Below are 21,930 nucleotides of genomic sequence, written 5' to 3'. Positions count from 1 at the left end.
TAGTTTTGCTTTTTTGAATGTTGCTGTGCCGATGACCATTTTGTGTTTTGGAGCCTTTTACTGAGCGAGTTGCTTGTTCTGTAGCCACAAAGGGACATTAGTCTTATTGTGCCGGTCCCAAGCCCGGATAAATACAGAGGGTTGTGTCAGGAAGGGCATCCGAAAAGCTTGGCCAAAACAAACATGCAAATCAAACCATAAAAAGATTTATGAAAATATTTTGAGACGGTTGAAAAGTTCTTTCGTGTCTCTGTAAGTCATAGTTGTACACTTAGTTGTACCTGAGTCTTTTTCACGGTACTTCTACCTAATTTTCATATAAAACATTCACCCACCTATAGTAGTTTCGCTTGCTGGTGATGTCATTTGGGAAAGCGTTCCTTTTTTGTCATTTCAGGTCATAATTATGAATAGATAAAACAATAAAACGAAAACCAGTAAATCGTTAAACGAGCGTGCCTTCGGGACAATACAGTATGGTTATGCTTGCGCTTCGTTCGTAAACTCTCAAACGACGATTATTTATCATACGTCGCGAACCGGGTAACCCTTTTATACTCCAAAATATGCACGACCACAATCACCGGAAAGGGCAATGAAATTCTGTTCTTCAAAAGTGCAGACAACATACGAGTGCACCCAAACTAATCCAGAATCATGGCCACACTAATGTAGTTATGCGCTAATTTTATTACCAGTTGACTCCCAATCGGCTCGTACAACACGAGGCTACCACCTGCAGTCTACTTTTGGAACTGCTATGACGCCATAAAAAAACTCAAATTAAACCAGTGCGGAGATAAATAATGATTTTTGCCGTCACCTAAGAATTGAAACATCGCACAATGCTAAGATGGTGAACAGTACACAGCATCACTACAAATTAGTCATCACAATTAACTACAGCGTAAACCAAACATCATTTAATGAATGACTGCAATACAAAAACACCTGTGCAAAAGTATTCATACAACTAATAGGCCTCTTGGTCAAATGAGACGAACAAAACCATGTAAACTTCCTGAAATTGACACCCAATGATGAATTAAAATGGACTTTTTTACAGTTGTAAAAAAAGAAACAAAATGAACAATGGTTTCATGAAATAAAAAGAACTTCGATTTGATTAAAATTCACAGTCTTGCATACAAGTGGTACTATTTGCATTTGCTACATTACAAATAGGCAAAATCCTTTCTATCTGACAGAGAAAAAACATTGGTTACAAAACAAAAAATGTCAAATTAATATGGGCTGGATATGAGGAGAATAAAATGTAATATTGTTTTCTTCAAGTTTGATTTGAAGCAGAATCACAACAGTTGAATGTGTACATTCAACTGTGGGACTTTCTAATGTGGAATGTGCTGTTACAAAAGTAGTAATTCGAGTCGAGAGAACTGGTCCAAATTTGTGTGCAGAAAAGAAAACACTAAGGCGGTGATTGTCGGCTTCATAGGTAGTTAATACGTCTGTGTAAGCTCTCAGTCGTACAGGACTGGTCCATCGATGAAAATGTTTCTTCAGCTGTCATCTGTACATCTTTCAAGGTGTCGGACTAAAAAGTTCGCTGATGAAGCCTCTTGGATAAGAAGCGAAACGTCCGACACCTTCAAAGAAGTACAGATGACGGCTGAGGAAACCTTTTCATCCATAGGTAGTTAAGTTCAATAAAACGAGCCCTCAAATAGTTTCAATTAAAGCTGCATCTGTATCAGGTATTCATGTGCTGCTATCTGATCATCATCAAATCCTGCTAAAGACAACGGTAAACATAATAAATCACAAGAGTTATGAAGAAAGTGTGAATATTCAAATTGCTGTCCAAATAAGTACACTTGTGAAGTCTTTCTCCATTACAATCTCAATACAAACAGGAATCCTTTTCAAGGTCAAAGATTGTTTTTTTTTCTTCTTCTTCAGTCTAATTAAATATAATAACATTCTTCTGGTTGAGGCGGTAATAATTCATGCATATCAAAAAAAGAACATATTTCATTATAAAAAGGTAGCCCAACTCCCCACATCTTTAATGAGGCAGTCACCAAACAAGGAAATGTCCTTCAAAATCCAAATTTTAAAAAGAAACAAACAAACTGAAACGTTCCTTTGTGAGATTGATAGATGGCAAAAAAATGGCTATGTCGGACAACCGATGTGACCTTAGACCAGTCAGCGTCTACGTATGATGACATCTTTGACAGAAGGCTGAATGATTGACATTTCCTGTAAGTAAGGCACACAATGGCACAGAGAAAAAGGGAGCTAATAAATATGCATTTAGCTGCCTGATTGATGCCCAAATGTTAAAGATTATCTTTGGTGCCTAAAGGCCAATTTCACCGAGAACATTTGTTTGTTTGAGCATGTCGCGTCAGTGCAACTTGTAGTTACTGCTTCCAAGGAAAGGCTTGATCAATTGAATTTGGATTTTCAAACACAACTGCAATAAAATGCTAGAAAATTTCTGGATAATGATTAATTAACTGACACTGGTTCTATAAATGGCAATGTCATCCGCATACACTGGATGCCACTTTTTCTATGACGCATTCATTAAAAGTTCTCTTATAACGATGAATTCCATTCATTCCTGCATTCATTCATGCATTCGGCACTTCGGTATACTGTATTCACACAAAAGGCTAACTACAATGTACATTTGAAACACAATGAAATTAAGTACACTTGTTAACATGTTGTGGGATTTGGATGGAGACCAGTCCAGGGCGTACCTCGTCTCTTACTCAAAGTCAGCCGGCAGAGGCTCTAGCTTCCCTGTGCCCCCCAGGAAGTACAAGCGAAGAAAATGGAGGGATGATTGTCCGTGTGTGGTTGTCGCAGGCTGAAATGTTTCTTCAGGCTCGTCTCCACACAGTTGCCATTTAATTCTTTACCCGCGTGGCCAGATGAGAGGCAACATTTCGCAAGTGGGAGGCAGTAAGCAACCTTTTTTTTAATCTACAGGTCTGCAGTGATGACATTGTCATTATACATCCGCACATCAGAGTCCGGCGCGAGCAGCGCTGATGTTTGCGTGTGGTCAAGCTGTCCCATCGTCTTCTGTGTTAGCTGTCCATATACTTGGACCGGGCCTCCGCCGTTCCCCGGCATGATGCAGTGTGACAGCAGCGGCGTATTGGCGTCGTGGTTGGAGCCAGTGGTGGAGGGAACGCCGCTGACGTGACCCGTGCTGGTGGAGCCGCTGGCGCTGCTGGGTGACCGGCTTTTAGGGGGCGGCATGTGATGCTGGATCACCCGAGTGGGCGGCGCCGGGGGAGGGAAGTGAGCTGGGAAAGCCGCATATCCCGGTGGAATTTGGTAGCCGTTGACGGGGATAAAACGCGGGTGTGTTTGAGGTACCGCCATGGGCGCCCACGCTGCAATGGGAGCCATCTGGCCCGACGAGGGGATCGGCTGGGCCGGGTAAAGATAACCCGCAGCGGCGTAGCGTGGGTTGCTCAGGTTGCTGACTGGGCTGGCGCTGAGTGAGGTGGTTTGGGTGGTGGCATTGCCACCGCCACCGGAGGGCGTGCTGGAGCTGGCGTGAGATGACGGCCCTTCCCAGGCTCGTAGGCGGCTGTGGATGTCCTTGAAGCGAGGTCTTCTCGCTGGCCCCTCCTGCCAGCACTCGGTCATCAAACCATAGAACCTGTGACATCACACATCATTCCTTTCATCACTTGATTGATTGCTCACAGTCAGATTGGATTTTGAAAAGTGATTGAATTGTGGAATTTTCTGATTCTCCATTTTGATATTCACAATTTTATAGGTAATCATCTTTTCCAGGTACTCTTCACTTGTATTTGTTTTTTAAACAAACACGTTTAATAAAAAAACTATATATACCAGTCATCTTTATCGTCCATAAATATCTTAGCTCTATCAATTACTCTTATGCTAAAATGGAGGCAAAGGAACCACAAATTAATATTAACTCATTCACTGCCAGACATGTACAAAATGTGTCCACGCCAGTGCCAGGGTTTTTAATCATTGTTGCTTGAATCCCAGGACCCACAGAATATTGAGTTTTAGGACTACATAAACATTCAATACAGCGTTAGAAACCTTAGACTCACTTCTTTCATTAGAAAGAAATAGTTAGTTCCTAAATTATATGAGTCTGGAGTTATATGAGCTTGAAATGAGTCCGGCTGTCTTAATTACAATGCAATACGTGTGTATTAAACCAATACAGTGAGACCTCAACTTACAAACACCTCAACTTACAAACTTTTTGTCTTACAAACGTCAAATTTATGAACATTAAACCTTATAATAAGCACTATTTTCATAATACACACCCACCACGGCTGGCGGAGTGATCTTCGGCGGAAGCACACGACCGAACAGCACCAGAGGTTAAGTTACCAACAGTCCTTATGGTGACTGTAGCATATGTCACACTGCCATCAATGACCAAAAGGTAAATAAAACTTTATTTTACAGCACAGTTTATTTCTTTAATTACAGTCCTCAGGTAACGTGCCTCTCTTTCCAAACGGCAAGTCCCTTTGACCTTCGACCTCCAACGCCATTCCATCAAGCCATAAATGACCATCACAAATGTAAATAAAGTGACCTTATGATACAATGCAGTGTATTTCTTTCATTACAATACAATAGCACATTTATTATACATAGAATAAGGTATGTTGTGTGTAGTTTTAAGGCTTATTTAGTTGAAAAGTATATTTTATGGAAACCTGGGAACGGATTATTCCCATTTTAATGGTTTCCTATGGGAATTTTTTTTTTAGATACACACTTTTCTCCTTACACACTCTGTCTGGGAACCAATTAAGTTCGTAAGTTGAGGTCTCACTGTATGTGTATATTGGTTTATATCACGCTTTAGCAACAGGGGAAGCTGGAACAAAGCGCTAACATGAAATAAAGCGAAATGCTGCCCCCTTGTGCCAAAGAAAAAACATTGCCAGAGGCCATGGCCAGCGCTTCATCGGCGCCGAAGCATGAGAAAACAAAACCCAACCAAATTCGAGAATGGCGCTCAATGTTATATTTTCCATTCCCGAAGACATTTGTGAATGGCAGTGAATGAGTTAGACAGTTTGTGTACCTCAGTTAAGTAATGTAAACACATTGACTTTTTTAAGCGTTCACCACGATATCTTCACAACATTCTACACAACTTGCATGGCGTTAACATCAGGCGGTAAATCCGATGACTACAATAATGTCAACAAATATGTGGCTTTATCATTTGACCTTTTCATATTTAGTGAAATAAGGAAATGTAAATGGCTTCTTTGTTGATTTGATTTGAAAATAATTGTTTTCTGCAACCATACCTTGGCGGACAGTCTTCAGGACAAGGCAGCAGCTGCCTTTTTCGAACCATCTCCATCACTTCTTGGTTGGAGAAGCCATAATAAGGTTGCAGGCCGTAACTGAAGACCTCCCACAGTACCACCCCAAAGGACCAGATGTCCGAGTCTGTGGTGAACTTTCCGTAGGTAATAGCCTCGGGTGGCATCCAGCGAATAGGAAAAAGGGTTTTGGGTTGGATGCAGTAGTAGTCCGATGAGTAGATCTCTCGTGAGAGGCCCAGGTCGGATATCTTCACGTGGAGCTGCTCGCCAACCAGAATGTTCCGCGCTGCAAGGTCCTTATGAATATAAAAGTGACTGGCCAAGTACTCCATTCCAGCAGCAACCTGTTAAAAAAAATCAAGAAAATATTTCAGAAGGTCATTCTCAACATAAACACTTGCATAATATATGACACAAGGAAAATGCATGAAAAACAATGTGTTACTTTCTGTTTTATGACTGAGGTGGCAGAGCAGCTAAAAATTTTTGGCCATTTGCCATTACATTTCGGGAAACTGCATGGAACAAATTTTGGGCATACAAAATACATCACCTATAATTAAACCGTAAAATATGGAATTGTTCTGTAATTCAGAATTTAATGTTTATTCCCAATATGAGACACAGATGTTCCGCATTTTCTGAAAAGACAACCAACACCATTATTTTGTTTCCTAACTGACATCAGAAAAACGTTTTGTAGCATCTAAAATACCCAATAATATTTTTAGTCAAATGCAAAACACCAATAAAAATGAGTTAAAGTGTCCCAAAACGGCTTCAAAATGACCCCAGAAGTGGCCAGTTTCAGAAGTTCCCGCCCACTTGTTCGTGACGTCACACCAGGACGTCTTGCCTTGCTCGAGCATCAAAACAATGGCTTCAGATTCGGAGAAGACGCTTTCTTTTACTCATCCAGTTATGAATATGATTCAAATAGATCTGAAGAGAAACCCATAAATGTTTGCAATCGAGTAAAGAAGTCCTTCCAGATCAATTCGAGCTGTCAGGACTCCAATGTAGAGGCCCAGAAAATGCACAAGATGGTGCCCAAGCTCCGTTGGAAATGGGCTGATGTGTCTGCTGGGATTTTGTGTCAAATAGTACTCTTGGTGCGTTAGTTATGTGTTTTCCTTCTAATTTCGCCATCAACACGGATCAACACGATGTTTTCAGACCAAACAAAGTACCCAAAATGCATTGTGTGTCGCTTTCTCGATCAGGGACGTTCCTTCCAGACGTGACGTCACGTCTGGAATCGTCAGCAACTCGAAAACAAGACTTCATGAATATTCCGCACGAGTCTTAAAACGTAAAATATAGCTATATGCGGTGAAATCTTTGTAAAATACGCTCAGGAGAAGTCATTTCAAGTGATTTTACAAATTATGCACACAACTTGTCCGGAGGCGTCGGTTGTGCTTTAATTGCCCCATGTGCATGTCATGCAGACACTTGAACCCACCATATTTTCCGGTTGATAAGGCGCACCAGAGTATAAGGCGCAGCTTCAGTGAATTAAAAAAGTATTCCAAATATAATATATAAAAGCGTATATAAAGGTTTTCCAAATATAAGGCACACCACATTCCAAGGCGCTACAGTAGAGGCTTGGGTTATGCACTACTTTTTCTACAGGGGGAAATGGAGTTGGTGGCGGCTGACTTAAAATGTCCAAAATCTGCAAAAAATTGAGCTGCGAATTGGGCATTTTCAGAAAATCCCGCCCTCAGTTCGTGACGTCACGCCAAGACGTCTTGCATTGCTGTAGAATCAAAACAATGGTTTCAGATTCAGAGAATATGCTTGTTACACATCCAGTCAGTTATGAATATGATTCAAATAGTTCTGAAGAGTAAAGCATACATGTTTGCAATCCATTAAATAATTTATTCCGTGCCATTTTGAGGCAACATTGGGGGGAAATGTATCACCCAAAAAGAGGCAGAAAATGGCGTCCAAGCTCCTGTGAGGAATTAATCAGCCCGTTTCCACAGGCTGATAAATTCCTTCCATGGAGCTTGGTCGCCCTTTTCTGGTGGCTTTATGGTGCAACACGATGTTTTCAGACCAAACAAGTACAGCAAAATACATTGACGTGATGGAAGGACAATGTGTCTTTTTTTCGGTCAGGGGCGTTCCTTCAGTGACGTCACGTATGGACTCGTGACCAACTCAAAAACAAGACTTCCTGAATATTCATCGTGAGTCTTAATCAGAATCAGAATCAGAATCATCTTTATTGCCAAGTATGTAGGACACACAAGGAATTTGTTTCCGGTAGAACACGCTGCACTAGTATCGTTGTCAAAAAAACTGCTAAGTGGCACTATACAGTTCCATTTTGGCTACTGTTGAACGTAAACGTAAAATATAGCTATATGCGGTGGAATCTTTGTAAAATACGCTCAGTAGAAGTCATTTGAAGCCATTTTACAAATTATGGACACAACTTGTCCGGAGACGTCGGTTGTCCTTTAAGGGATATCCTCTATCATTAAAAGTGTCCTGGTGTCATTGTTTAATTCACAGCCCCTTTATATGTGTACAATGCAATAGCCCAGGTCTAAATGCTCATGTTCAGGCTATTAAATGTTTCATCATTGTTAAAAGTGTGAAAGCAAATTTACAGTATTTTTAAATAGCCTTTATGCTACAGCTCTCAAAGTCCAGTTCCGGGGGCCAATTCTGGCCTGCCATATCATTTTATTCGGCCCGCAAAAAAAAATCAAACTGGTGAAATTCCATGGTGCTTGTCAAAGGTGGAACCAAAATTTTTTCATGTAAAGCATAACAGTCATTATCTTTTACTTAAAATTTGAAAACTAGTTTTTCATTAACTCATTCACTGCCAGACAATGTGCAAAAATGTGTCCACTCCTGTGTCGGGGTTTTTGTCATTTTCACTCAAATTGCAGGACCCACAGAATATTGAGTTTTAGGACAACACAAACTGTTTAAAACAAAACCACAACAATTGTAGTTATCTGTTTCCTCTCGAGGGCCGTTATGAATTTGGGGAACCCATTAGAATGTTTAAATCCCTTCAAATATTACATATAGAGCACACAGCAAATTCATGAATAACTCGTTTTCAAATCTGAAGTCAAGAATAATGACTTTTATTGTGGTTGACATCCAAAAATATGAAATTTTGGCTCAGATTTTAGCAATCATCATGGAATTTAACAAGTTGGATTTGCTTTCGCGGGCCGAAAAAAATGATGTGGCAGGCCGGATTTGGCCCGCGGGCCTTGACTTCTACACCTGTGGTTTAAAACATCCAATTTAGCACAGGAAACCTTATAATCTCTTCTTTCATCAGAAAAAAAATATAGTTAATTCCTAAATTATATGGGTCTGGAGTTATATGAGCTGGAAATGGGCGCTGTCCAAAAAACAATACAATACAATACATACTTAGTGATTAATACAGCGCTTTATCAATAGCTGGTGCTGTAACAAAACACTAACATGGAAACAAGGGAAATGCTGTCCCCTCGTGGAAGATTAAAACATTGTCAGAGGTCCCCCACAAAAAAAAACGAACAAATTAGGAAATGGCGCTCAATGGCACACAATTTCATTACTTCATTAGCATTTTTCATTGCTAAGAAAGCACTTGAACCCTTTTATGTACCCTGTAACCTGACAAGATGATAAGCTGTACAATATAGTAACGTCCCTGTAAGGGTTTAATTTTAAACATGTCTAAATGCTGTCTTGACTTTTCCTTTCAAACAGACTCCCAGGTCACCCCAGGGTCCAGAGGATACTATTACATATTATGACATATAAAAATAATTACCTGTAATATACGTTGCAAATACAAACCTGGGAACTTCATAGAAGTTCAAGTAGTTGGAACTTTGGTTTCATATTTATATTTGATTATGGAAGTAAAGCTTGCTTCCATTAAAAAAAAAAAACCTGTTCTCCCCTCCCCAACCCCTCAAAAAAAAGATTCAACAACTCTTGCCTGTATGGCCATATGGAGGAAGTCACCATGATCCAGGCTGGATTTAACGGTTCCATCCTCATCACTGCTGCAGCCCACGTCGGAATGTGGCGAACGCATGATGAGGAACTCATGAAGATCGCCTTGAGGAAGAAACTCAAACAGCAAACAGACGTGCTGCTCCTGGGTCACAACACCAAGTAGGCACACCACGTTTGGGTGCTGCAGCTCTGTCAGCACGGCGGCCTCCTGCAACAGCAACCAAAATAATAAGTTAAATGACATACAAAGGGGTTCTTTCTTGACAACAATGCTTCATCTGGAGATTCAGGCGGACCGAATGGTAATATCTTTACCTCTCTTTGAAGTTTTGACGTTCACCCAGACATTCTGATTAATAATGTTGAACTACTGTTTATGTCTCATCTCATCTCATCTCATTTTCCGTACCGCTTATTCCTCATTAGGGTCGCGAGGGTTGCTGGAGCCTATCTCAGCTGTTTTCGGGCACGAGGCGGGGGACACCCTGAATTGGTTGCCAGCCAATCGCAGGGCACACAATGACGTACAACAGTCCCTCTCACACTCACACCTAGGGACAATTTGGAGTGTTCAATCTGCCTGCCATGCATGTTTTTGGAGTGTGGGAGGAAACCGGAGGACCCGGAGAAAACCCACGCGGGTCTGGGGAGAACAAACTCCACACAGGGAGGCCGGACCGGGACGCGAACCGGCGACCTCTGCACTGTGAAGCCGGTGTGCTAACCACTCGACTACCGGGCCGCCCTACTGTTTATGTGTTCAACCATTTTCAGTGAACATCCTTTCACACATCTGCTGAAATATCCCTTTTCAATCTACAGAGCCACATTTGTCGACTGCCGCATTTCAAGTACCTTCTGTGGAAATAAAACAGGACACGCTTCAGATCTTGTGGGAAGACAGAGCGTTCCGCTGGCAAAGCAGCAGCTTTGGAGAAACGCATGACTGCCTGTTAATGTCGTCTTTCTTTTTAGAAATCCCCACAAACGTGGAGACTTTCACTGTGTGTGGCTCCACAAAACCAAGGAAGCAAGCATTGATAAGCAGAGTAGAAAATTACCACGAAACATAAATAAACTGAATGTACAATTGAGTGAGTTGCCCATTTTAAGATATTAAAATTCATCAGAATCAGAATCAGAATCAGAATCATCTTTATTGCCAAGTATGTAGGACACACAAGGAATTTGTTTCCGGTAGAACACGCTGCACTAGTATCGTTGTCAAAAAAACTGCTAAGTGGCACTATACAGTTCCATTTTGGCTACTGTTGAAAGAGTTCAAAGAGTTAATGGCTTGGGGGAAGAAGCTGTTTAAATGTCTGCTGGATTTGTGTAAAAAACTCTCATAAAAAAAGCGTATCATCCCACACGGTATATGCACACTTTATAACATGTGTGGTGTACGGCATCTATTTCTTTTTTTTTAACCTGGTTGCAATCATTTCATTTGGACTTGTAATGACAAACATTTTAACGCCAGATGGCGCAGTTAATTCAAGTTGCAGAGCACGGGACAGTGGGGGGGACGGGACGAAGAGAGATAGAGAGAAATAGAAATATTATCTACTACATGTGGACCGCTGTCAAATGGGAATTCCTGAACCCATTAAAAACGTGCAGTAAACTCGTTTTACTACGTTACTTTAACAATCGATTCATAGCAATGGTAGTTCTGGATTACAATGAATTTAGCTGGAATTGCGAAAGGTTTTATTTTCATTCATTTACATTTACACGGTATCCAAAGAGAGGAGAGGAGCAATGATGACCGCAGAAGTGAAAGTTACATTTATCTGATTAAACAACGCGGGTTACAAAGTAGGTAATATTTAAAGGACAACCGACGCCTCCGGACAAGTTGTGTCCATAATTTGTAAAATCGCTTCAAATGACTTCGACTGAGCGTATTTTACAAAGATTCCACCGCATATAGCTATATTTTACGTTAAGACTCGCGCTGAATATTCAGGAAGTCTCGATTTTGAGTTGGTGATGAGTCCTGACGTCACGTCACGGAAGGAACGCCCCTGACCGAGAAAGGACACACAATGCATTTTGCAGTACTTTGTTTCGTCTGAAAACTTCGTGTTGATCCGTGTTGCTGGGGAAATTAGAAGGAAACACATAAATAACGCGATGGTGAATCGTTTTGTGTTGCACCAAGACTACTCTTTGATTCTAGTTGACACAATGTCTCAGCAGAAAAATCAGCCCATTTTTAACTGAGCTCTGGCGCCATCTTCTGTATTTTCTGGGACACTACAGTCTTGATGCCTCAAAATGACCCGGAAGACCTTCTTTAATCGATTGCAAACATTTATGCTTTCCTCTTCAGAACTATTTGAATCATATTCATAACTGGATGCGTAACAAGAAAGTATCTTCTCCAAATCTGAAGCCATTGTTTTGATTCTCGAGCAAGGCAAGACATCTTGGCGTGACGTCACAAACTGGGGGCGGGACTTTCTGAAAATGCCCAATTCGCAGCACAATTTTTTGCAGATTTAGCACACTAAGTTTTTTTTATTGGTGTCTTGCATTTGACTAAAAATATCAGCCTGCGTGTTTTGGGTATTTTAGATGCTATAAAACGTTTTTCTGATGTCAGTTAGGAAACAAAAAATGGTGTCGGTTGTCCTTTAAGAGACGCTTGGAGTCAGAAAGACTCAAAGCACCAGGTCTCGTACTTGTCTCATTTTGTAGCAGGTAGTTCTAACTTTGTGATATTTTTTTTATATTCTTTTAATTTGGAATTTTTTTAGATACCGTTTTATATACCGGAGTTTAAGGTGCACCCCCGATGAATGGTGTATTTTCAAACTTTTTCCATATACAGTATAGTGTAAAGCGCACCAGAATATAAGGCACACCTTCAATGAATGAAAAAACGTTTTCCAAATATAATATATAAAGAGATAAAAGTTTTCTAAATATAAGGCATACCCCATTATAAGGTGCGACAGGAGAGGCTGGGGTTACGCACTACTCCTTCTTCAGGGGGAATGGAGTCGGTGGCTGCTGACAGTAGTTGAGAGCCCTGTTGTGGCTCAATATTACATATAAGGCGCCTTATAAACTAGAAAATACGGTACCTTTACTGTATCCAGCAGTTTTTGAAGCCTATCCCAGATGTATTCGGGCAGTAGGTCCAGGACACTCTGAACCAGTTGCCAGCCAATCACAGAGCACACAGAGACGAACAATCATTCGTGCTAACACTCATACCTTGGGACAATTTCGAGTGTTCCATTAACCTACCAGGCATGTTTTTGGAATGTGGGTGGAAATCTTAATAGCTGGAGAAAATCCACGAAGGCTCGGGTAGAATATGCAAATTGCACACAGGATGATCTATGCCAGAATTGAACCATGCACCTCTGCGCTGCAAGCCCGATGCACTCACGAGTCGACTACCAACATATAAGCATTTCCTTCAATTTGGAGTTTACCATGACGGACATGCATTTTTCAGGCAGATCAGCAAACCACTACCTTAGGTCTATTGTGTTTGTTAAGATATGCAATGTTGTTGTTTTTCTTTGTTGGATATTCAACAGCATAAATCTTGTATATTTGTAACTGCTTGTCAAAACTACCAAGAGAATGGACTTATCCCGAGAAAGCGTACCTGCTGAAAGTCATTCCACTGCTGGACACTCGCGATGTCCTTTAAAGTCTTGATGGCGACCAGTTGTGCTTGGTCCATGCCTGGCAAGTACAAGTGGCCCTTGTATATCTTCCCCAGTGAGCATTCTCCAAGCTCTTCCATGAAACGCACCGCCGACAGGGGAAGCTCTTTGGCTTTACTCTGCAGAGAGAGAACAGTTCATGTGCACTTTTCTCATCAATGTTTCATATGCGAATATTTCCGTATTTTTTCAAATCTCATGCTGGCAAGATACTTGCTGCATTACAATGTAAAATTGAATGGAATGTCACAAAAATGGGGGAAAAAGAAACTCAATAGAGCACAAAAGTCTGCCGAGGTTGAAAGCGGGGGAAAATGTGGTTCGGCAATTGCATGTTTGTGCAATCACATTGTCATGGGTAGCGGTTTTTGCAATCAACAGCGCACGCTTTGACAAGGTCAAAAAAGTAGTTTGCAATGAACGGGCTTTTGTGTGAAGCCTGCATAAGAACAAAATACAAGGATGGGTGTCCTGCTAACAGGTAAATAACAGCTTGTACGACATAAAATATTGAAAAATAAGCTCAAACAGGCAGACCCAGCAAAAAAAGTGTAGATTCCTTTGATTGTACTTAAAAAGGTGATGTCGTGAAGGCTTTGGTGGAAAACAATCAATCACCATTGTCAATTGTGTCTGGTTGGCTATTTAAGCATTTTTCTTATTTGGAACGTAAGTGCACATTAAATACAAAAAGCCCCATCAACTTATACTGCAATGAAAAAAAAACACACCTAAAACACTGTTGGTCACATTTCACATTATGTGTAGCTTCAGTTTAATTTAAATAACTTATAATTCAATTGTATCTCGAATGTAGTATTAAAAATGTATTCCAGATGTATGGATCTCAATTTTCAGTTGTGCATATCTTCTGTTGCGCAGCACAGAGAGACCACACAAATGCAGCCGTGCAAAAAGAGATGTCAAAGTTAACCGTTCAAAATTGCATTTCCAACCTTGATCATATGTGTAACTGTGGAGTATGCTCGGTTTCTTCAAGTACATGCTGTACCAAGGCCATATTTTCAGTCTTCATATTATATGATGGCTAAAGATACTCGAAGGTAATCAAACATCACATTATGCATGTAACCACAATAGCCGTCCGGTGGGTGTTTTTTCTCTCTTGAAAAGAATGCTGTCAAGAAATTTCCCAATTGACTGAAAGACTGAAGATGCAAAGCAGTCAGTTGTGCAGTGACACATCTTTGCCACCCTGCATGAGCTCTGAGGGGGCGTTAGGGGTAAAGGGGGCTGGGTGTGTGCATGATGTGACACAGATGTTTTTAGTTAAAGGTTTGTTTCACCCCTTCTTCCCGCCCCACCCAAAGCCTCAGATCCTCCTTACACCGCCACGTTTTGTGTATATGTGTTGTGTATGTGTGTCTAAGTGGTTTGTCACAGGCGTTGACCCCAGTGTGATCCTCCACAGAAGCCAAGCAGTCGCAAGGAGAAACGAGAGAACAAATACTTTGTTGGTTTTAAGGATATCACATTATGCTGTGAAATCTTAACATCTATTTAGTCACATTTTCGTTAAAGTATTGTTAATTAAAGGGGTTCTTTTTTAATTTGAAGGATATATTTTTGCTGAAAATGACATGTGAGACATCATTACTTCCACCGTTTATTTCATCCATGTCCATCTGTGTACTCAATTATTCAATTTTTAATACAGTAATTAAGAATACAGAAAAAACACCTTAGAGTGTCATAGATTGAGCTTGATGTCATCAGGAGAATGACGCAAAAGATTAGACAATGAATAACTCAAGTCAAGAGACTGACCACTGGTCAGTACATTTTGACTACATTTTTTAACCATAGATATAAGTAAACTTTCCTAAATTATTATGTACGTATTTGGCAGCAATTGCAGACCTTCTCCAATTTCTTTACAGTATACTATCAGGTTTCGATGCTAATAATGTAACTAGAGATATAGAAATATATTAAGTAAGATTTACAAAATAAGGGTTAGGTTTCGCAACAGGTGGATTTTTATTCTGAAAAGTAAATGCTGATAGAAAGATGATAACACTGGTAAAATCTGCATTGCACAAGCTTCTATGGGTCGTTCTTAAACATAGACACATAAATATCTCAAAAACCTAATTTAAATTTCAAAAAATAAAGCAGCATGTGATGTCACGAGAGGCTAGGTCCTGGAGGGAAAATATATTTCCCCTAAAATGGAGTTTTGGCCTCATCTGGTGGAAGGCAGCAGTCCAAATCACACAACTGTGGCTGATCATGACTTGATTGTCATGTAAGGCCTTGAAGGCCAGAGAGCCTCTGAGTGTGTGGCCAGGGGAGACAAGCTTCATTGTTGTCCTCTGTGGAGGAACACAGAGAAACGGATTGCTGCATAGAACTCGTCGCCAGTTGGGACCCTAGGACGGAACACTGGATTTGGACCCTTGCTAAAGGTGGCTAGGCTACCTAGGAAGGACGTCAAGAGGGATGAGGCCTAGAAATACATGGGAGAGAACCCCATCTTCAGTTTCACCTCAAAAGAGACTTTGTTATAATTTAAGAATTAGAAGGGACGCCATTCTTGCCTTTTTTTTGCTTGTGAATTCCCCCTGAAATCCCCTATTAAAATCTTTGTTTGCATTCAAACCTGTCGTCCAATGCATTCTTTGTCCTGCCCCGCTGAGAGCGAGCCTCTCATGACATTACAGGCATCAAATGAACATTTTGAAACAAATAAAGACATCTCTTATTGAGAAGTTAAAATTGGAGATTCACCCTCCTCATGAAGCCAACTTTCAGACAAAAACATACATTTTCAAAAAGTAATATTCACCTTTGAAAAAGTTTTGGAATCCACTTGGGGTATAACAGTTCAGTATATATGTCAATAAGATGAGAATCAAGTTTTCCAACCGTTGAGGAAGATCATGTTTTCCCCCATGTGGACCCTTCAATTTCTGAGAGACAATTCCATTCATACATACCTTTTGATCTTTTTAAACCTGACACGAGGTCATTCAAAAACAGCAAGGAGGCCAGCAACACTGTCCCTCCCCACACTACAAAGTAAATACAAGATATTCATCACACCTGACACATCTGCCATTTTCCATGGTTGTTTCCACGAACTGTGACAGGAATATTTTGCATTCCACCTTGAACACCGGCCAATGGTCCATCTCATTAATTCCACTCTACCTCTACCAAAAACAGAGTGACATGCAGCCTTGAGTAAACTACATTCTGTTAACCCTGGAGCAGTAGTTGGCTGTGACAAAATGGGGAGTTTGGAGGTAACAAAAAGAAGTGTAATCAAACATTCCAGGACCTGCTGGGCTTTAATGAGAAAGATATGAGGATCTCCACGACGATGCATGACCGCAGGAGTCAGCGAGCTATTGGACGAAAGACACACGGCGTGGTGCTGTATTACGATTCTGTCTTGCAGTCTGCTCTCATGACTTCAAAAGGCAAAACACAAGACTTCATTTAGAGTCACCACAGGCTTGCCCAAAAGGGGGTGTAAGTGTCAAAAGTAGTGCTACAACAAAACAGACAACTTGTGTACTAGAGCCGCTTCTTAGCAAACTTGTTAAAGAATTGTATATGATTTTTAGGACCTTCCATCGTAAAAATTATGAATGTATTACACTCCATTGGCATTGTATCAGCACCTTTTAAGACAGATGTTATTCCACTCCGACTAAAGAGACCATACCCCAGCCGAAGGAATATCGGTTTTTAAAGACCAATTTCAAATCTGTTTATTGTGAGAATCTTTCAAAAAGTCACATTGGAATATCTTAATGATTACATCTGTACTACAATTTCATTGGAAGCTCTTCATTCTGGATTTAGGTCAGAGCACTCTACGGAGATGGTCCTTGCTGGAGTGATTAATGATTTTAGCCTGGCTATAAATTGCGACACTTCATCAATATTATAAGTGATACCTCAGCTTACGAATGCTTTAGCTCACAAACTTTTTACCTTACGAACATTAAATTCGTGAGAATATAATCTTGGCATACGAACTAGTTTTCGACAGACAAACCAAACGACACAGCGCCATTGTGGCTGGCAGACTAATTTTCTGCGGATGCACACCAAACAACACGGCCAAACACTGCTGCGGTGGCTGGCGGACTAGATTTCCACGCCAACTTTCTTTGAGTGCAGACTTGGTTTGATATCGAGTGGAGTATTTTTGCTCTAATGGGACGGACCTAAAAAGACCCCACCACAGGTCGAGCAGAAGGAGATCATCAAAAAACACGAACGAGGTGTGCATTTGTGTGACTTAGCGTCCCAGTGTGCTAAGTCAACCATTGCTAAGTGTGGCTAAGGGTGTTTCTGTAATGTCTAAGCAACGGTTTTAGTCAATAGAAGAGGTTGAAAAACTTCTGTTGATGTGGATTAACGAAAAGCAGCTAGTAGGGCACAGTGTGTGAGGGTATTATTGCCGAGAAAGCACGTCAAATTCACTCAGATATCATCAAGAGGCAACTACATCGAACGATCATCTCAAAGGTAAATAAAGGGACTTTATTCTACAGTACAGTTTATTTATTTACTTACAATCCAATAGCACATTTATTATACATAAAATAAGGTCTATTCTGTGTAGTTTTAAGGCTTATTTAGTAGAAAATTATGTTTTATGGGGATCTGGGAACGGATTATTCCAATTTTTAATGGTTTCTGATGGGAAATAAATGTTTGGCAGACAAACTTTTTGCCTTACACTTTCTGGGAACCAATTAAGTTTGTAAACTAAGGCATCACTGTACTTTCGCGCTTCCTTTGACAATGATAATCCAGTGTTTGAAATAGCGTCTGCCCGGTGGCCCGGGACGTCCAACTTTTACGTCAGGTGTACAACTTTCAAAACGTCTCAGCCCGGGTGGCCGACAACTGCTTCAAGAAAAAAAAGCAATTTTTGTTTTCAAATCAAACATTTGTTATATTCAATAAAGCAAATGCGACAAGCAAACCGCTACAAGCCACATTTACTCCTCTTTATGAGCGGCTTTCAAAAACTCTCAAGTACACTTTTCAGTCAGGGTGTAGTCCGAAGCCGGTGCCGAGTATGCAAATTGACAAACGGACGTTCGTTTGTCAATTTGCATGTTTCAATTTTTTTTTCAGTGACCAAACCGGCTAGGTTTTGAGGGAGCACCCTTCTCTGCGAAGGCATCATCCTGCAGGATTTCATCTTACATTATTTCAACTAACAGTCACCATATTGTGTTAAATATTGTCCACTCGGCATCTTCAGAACACTGATTATGTTGGCCAAAAAGGTGATTCCCCCATCTGTGAAACCCTTTGCAATGTTGCTCATTCTTCCCCTGATGTTTTTCCTTGCCCTCCTGGGGTTCAAGATCAGAGAATGCCGTTAATACTTGTCCACTGTTGGCATGTGAAGCCCATTGAGACCTTTTCTGTGATTTAGGGCTACATAAATAAATATGACTTTATTTGACTAGAATGTGTGTGAGAATGAGTGAGTTTGTGCTCATGTATATAGCAGTGTAACTGGTCACAATAAAACATAAATAATAAATAAATAAATAAAAAATATTAGTGTAGTACTACACTATGTCACACTACAACCAAATAAATCTCATAAACAGAACTATAAAATCAAGAAAAAAGAGTTCACCAAAAAGGAAAAAGAACAATGATATAAAAAAATAGATCTACAAGAAGTTGGCACTTATCAGAAGTCTATGTTCTGAATATCAAACGGAAAAAGAAAGGAAAAAAATACATATAAAAAAGCTGTCATCTTCCAACAATAAAGTGGTAATTCTCAAAGTTCTAAAAGTGATTCTTTTACTTGTAGTGATATGTCTTAGGTGAATATCTGTTACATTTTTGTCTGAGAATGTGATTTACGTAGGCTTCAAGATGGAACAAATACAGTAAAGTCTCGTTATATCGATATTCAAGGGAGTCCGAAAAATATCGATATAACCGGGACTATCGATATATCCGACCCTGTTTGCATGTAATTTTCTCCGTGCGTGCATAGAAATAGTATCGATATAACCGGGATTATCGATATATCCAATATCGATATAACGAGACTTTACTGTACAACAAAAGAGGCAACGGTACTCTGACGCATGTGATATTCTCAAAACGTACATGGAAAGAACACAAATGCTTGAAGATAATTCAATAGATTTGAGAGAAATAAGCCAAAACAAAGGCAGCACAAGTCTCCCTGGAGATAAACCTACCTGGATTTAATTATTAGGTCTGTCCACAACATAATTATTGCTTGTGATTATTTTTACTTCCCGGATTTTGCATTAAAATGCTTTCAAGTGTTTTGGCACTACATAGTCATTCGCACCACATTCCTGTCGAGTACCAATTTCTGCTCATTGTGTCCTTCACTCACAGGACACAGCGCTACCGTCTCGCCAAACATAACATTACCAACATCCAACACCTGCTGCGCATGACATCGTATTTGGTTTTATATTGCCTTGTATTGGTCTCTCCTTCCTCTTCTGTCCACTCTTAAACCTCCTTCTGTCAGACTCCATTTCCAATAAATATTCAGATTTATTTCCAGAAAGAAAATGGCCACAAAGAGATGAAATTACATCCAGATGAGTAAAATCCAAGCAAATGTTAAAAGTAACTCAGAGAGATTGCTTATTTTACCATGTGACGTACCTTTGGCTTGTATGCTGTTGTGAGCATAGACATCTCCACATTTTGACCACGGACCGGTTTGGGCTGGCGAGGGACAGGTGGCCTGGCAGACTTCTGGTTGTTGCGGCACACGCAAATGAAGAAGAAAAGCAAGGCAATGGCCAGCGGGATGGCCACACTTGGAACCAGAATGTACAAGATCTCCATGTTGCCACCACCAGATTTCTCTTGATGGTCTATCGGAAATAAAGAACGACATTACACAACATACTGATTGTCCATTCATGTCTGAAAGGTGATTGTAAACACTTCCGCACCACAGAGGGGGATGTCGCAGAGCTCCACGCGGACCCCTTCGTCCAGCGTGAAGCACCAGGGGGCCTCGTGTTTGTTTCCTGGGTTGCGGCAGTACGAATGACCCCCGTTGAGTTCCAGGTAGCGGGCAGCCAGGAAGTTGTGGCTATGTGGATATTGCGAATTCCACGGTTGACACTGACGGCCGGACTTGGTCATACTGATGGTGCCGCGGTATTCTGATCCGCTGCTGTTGTAACACTTGTGATCTGCCGGAGAGCAAAAGAGACAGCATTACAGGTTTTGGGTTTCCTGTAAAAATGGATAGGTCTACGGAAAGTATTATTGTTGGCAAGATGTCTGAAGTTTTCCTTGAAGACAGCTAAATGTCAGTTAAGATTAGTCATTTATCCGTACATTTGCACTCAACACACCTTGCCCTGAATAGGTGGGCTCGAGATCAGTTGACTTAATGCAAAAGGCGGGGGGTCTATCTGGGTTGGTCATGAGCCAGTCGCAGGAAAAAAAACAAAAACAAAATAAACATCCAGTTGACACACATATTAGACAGATGGATTATTTTTTTGTTCTCTTTACCTAAATGCAAGTTTTTGTGGAACACAAGTTACACATGATAACAAACAGAACAAATTCCACACATAACGCAAGGCTGCTTTCAAACCCCAACTTCAGAACTGTAAGCAGTGCTAATCACTTGGTCACCAAGATTTGTGAGATGAATTTGAGATGTTACGGATATTCGGGCGCCGACAAACCAAAAATACTATCGGCAGGATTGGGCATTCACGCAAAGATGACCAGACAAATTGCAACATCACAATAAGGTTAATTATGTTATGAAACAGCGAGGTTGATTCTTTTAGTTTGGCTTTCAATGGCAATTTCAATTACCAGCCACAGTTTTACCTGCCACCGATTGCAAGAGCTCTTCTTGGCCTCTATTTTTGCTCAATAAGGTATCAAAATACGAGACATACGACTCACTGATGAACCAAAGCAAGTCTCATTATGTTGGATATTATATACTGTAGAATATGGAATCAGAGGTGCCTTACTTTTATTAATCGGCTCCGCCATGGGGATGCCGATCCTCAGACAGTTGACTGCCTCGAGACTGTCTGAGGCAGCCAGATCCTCACAGTTGGGCAGTTTCAACCTTTTCAGGATGATCGGGTTTGAGCGGGCGATGATGTACTCTGTCTTGCACAAGTCATTCTCCAGAATCTCACACTCATCCTTGCACAGATCCCGCGGTTTGTCGGCGCCCGAGCTGCGGTCACAGGTCGGGAAGGCAAAGTGGCAGAGGGACGGGATCGCAAACTGGGAGCAGCGATCGGAGAGATGGTTGGACGTGCCGATCATGGTGAAGGCGGCTGGGGAACAAAGTGGGCAAAGTCAGTTCCAGACAGGAAATATCGTAAAACATTGTCTGTCACCTTCTTTCTTTAATTTTATGCATTCATTTACATTTTATTCCAGCCAATAACATGAGTCATTCACACATAAGAAAAGACAACAGCCATACTCATATAGTTCACCGTCCACATGCCTGAAGGATGAAAGTGATCAACTGACAATAAAAACCTGCAGTTTTAAACGCGTGAGAGCATGATTCATAGACTGGGCAGTTATTGCAAACATATGTTTCTTTGTGGTGAAGATTATCGCTAAAACAGCTCTTTGTGGGGGAGCGGACAGGCAATTAAAGGTGAATGCAGAAAATTGGCTTTTTTCCAAACCACAAGCACAAGTTCTTCAAAAACAAGTGATTTTTTTTAGATGACTGGAGACGTCTTGAAATGTAAAGCTGCAAAGTGTTCTGACCATCTTAAAAGCGACAATTCTCAGTCCTACTTCACACCTCATACTTAAGTGGCATCGTAAATGTGCTCTGTCAGTAGTCCCCGCGTCCCAGATTTGTGTGTGACATCATTAGT

At 40.8% G+C, this 21,930-nt stretch overlaps 1 protein-coding gene across 1 annotated transcript in view; it reads right to left on the bottom strand.

The window, feature by feature from the left end:
- Positions 1-843: 843 nt before the first annotated feature.
- Positions 844-21,930, bottom strand: part of ror1 (receptor tyrosine kinase-like orphan receptor 1) — a 171,338-nt gene continuing 150,251 nt past the window's right edge. Inside the window, exons 6-12 of the mRNA XM_089000497.1 lie at positions 21,049-21,366; positions 19,996-20,241; positions 19,700-19,914; positions 12,970-13,149; positions 9,319-9,546; positions 5,319-5,683; positions 844-3,652 (exon numbers count right to left, since the gene is read on the bottom strand). Coding sequence (XP_088856623.1) covers positions 2,962-3,652; positions 5,319-5,683; positions 9,319-9,546; positions 12,970-13,149; positions 19,700-19,914; positions 19,996-20,241; positions 21,049-21,366 — 2,243 coding nt within the window. The 3' untranslated portion in view covers positions 844-2,961. The remainder of the gene's footprint in view (positions 3,653-5,318; positions 5,684-9,318; positions 9,547-12,969; positions 13,150-19,699; positions 19,915-19,995; positions 20,242-21,048; positions 21,367-21,930) is intronic.

Source organism: Hippocampus bargibanti, linkage group LG07, assembly GCF_051943395.1.
Source record: "Hippocampus bargibanti isolate YZ-2025 linkage group LG07, ASM5194339v1, whole genome shotgun sequence".
Lineage (NCBI taxonomy): Eukaryota > Metazoa > Chordata > Actinopteri > Syngnathiformes > Syngnathidae > Hippocampus > Hippocampus bargibanti.
This window is presented reverse-complemented; position numbering and strand designations above follow the sequence as displayed.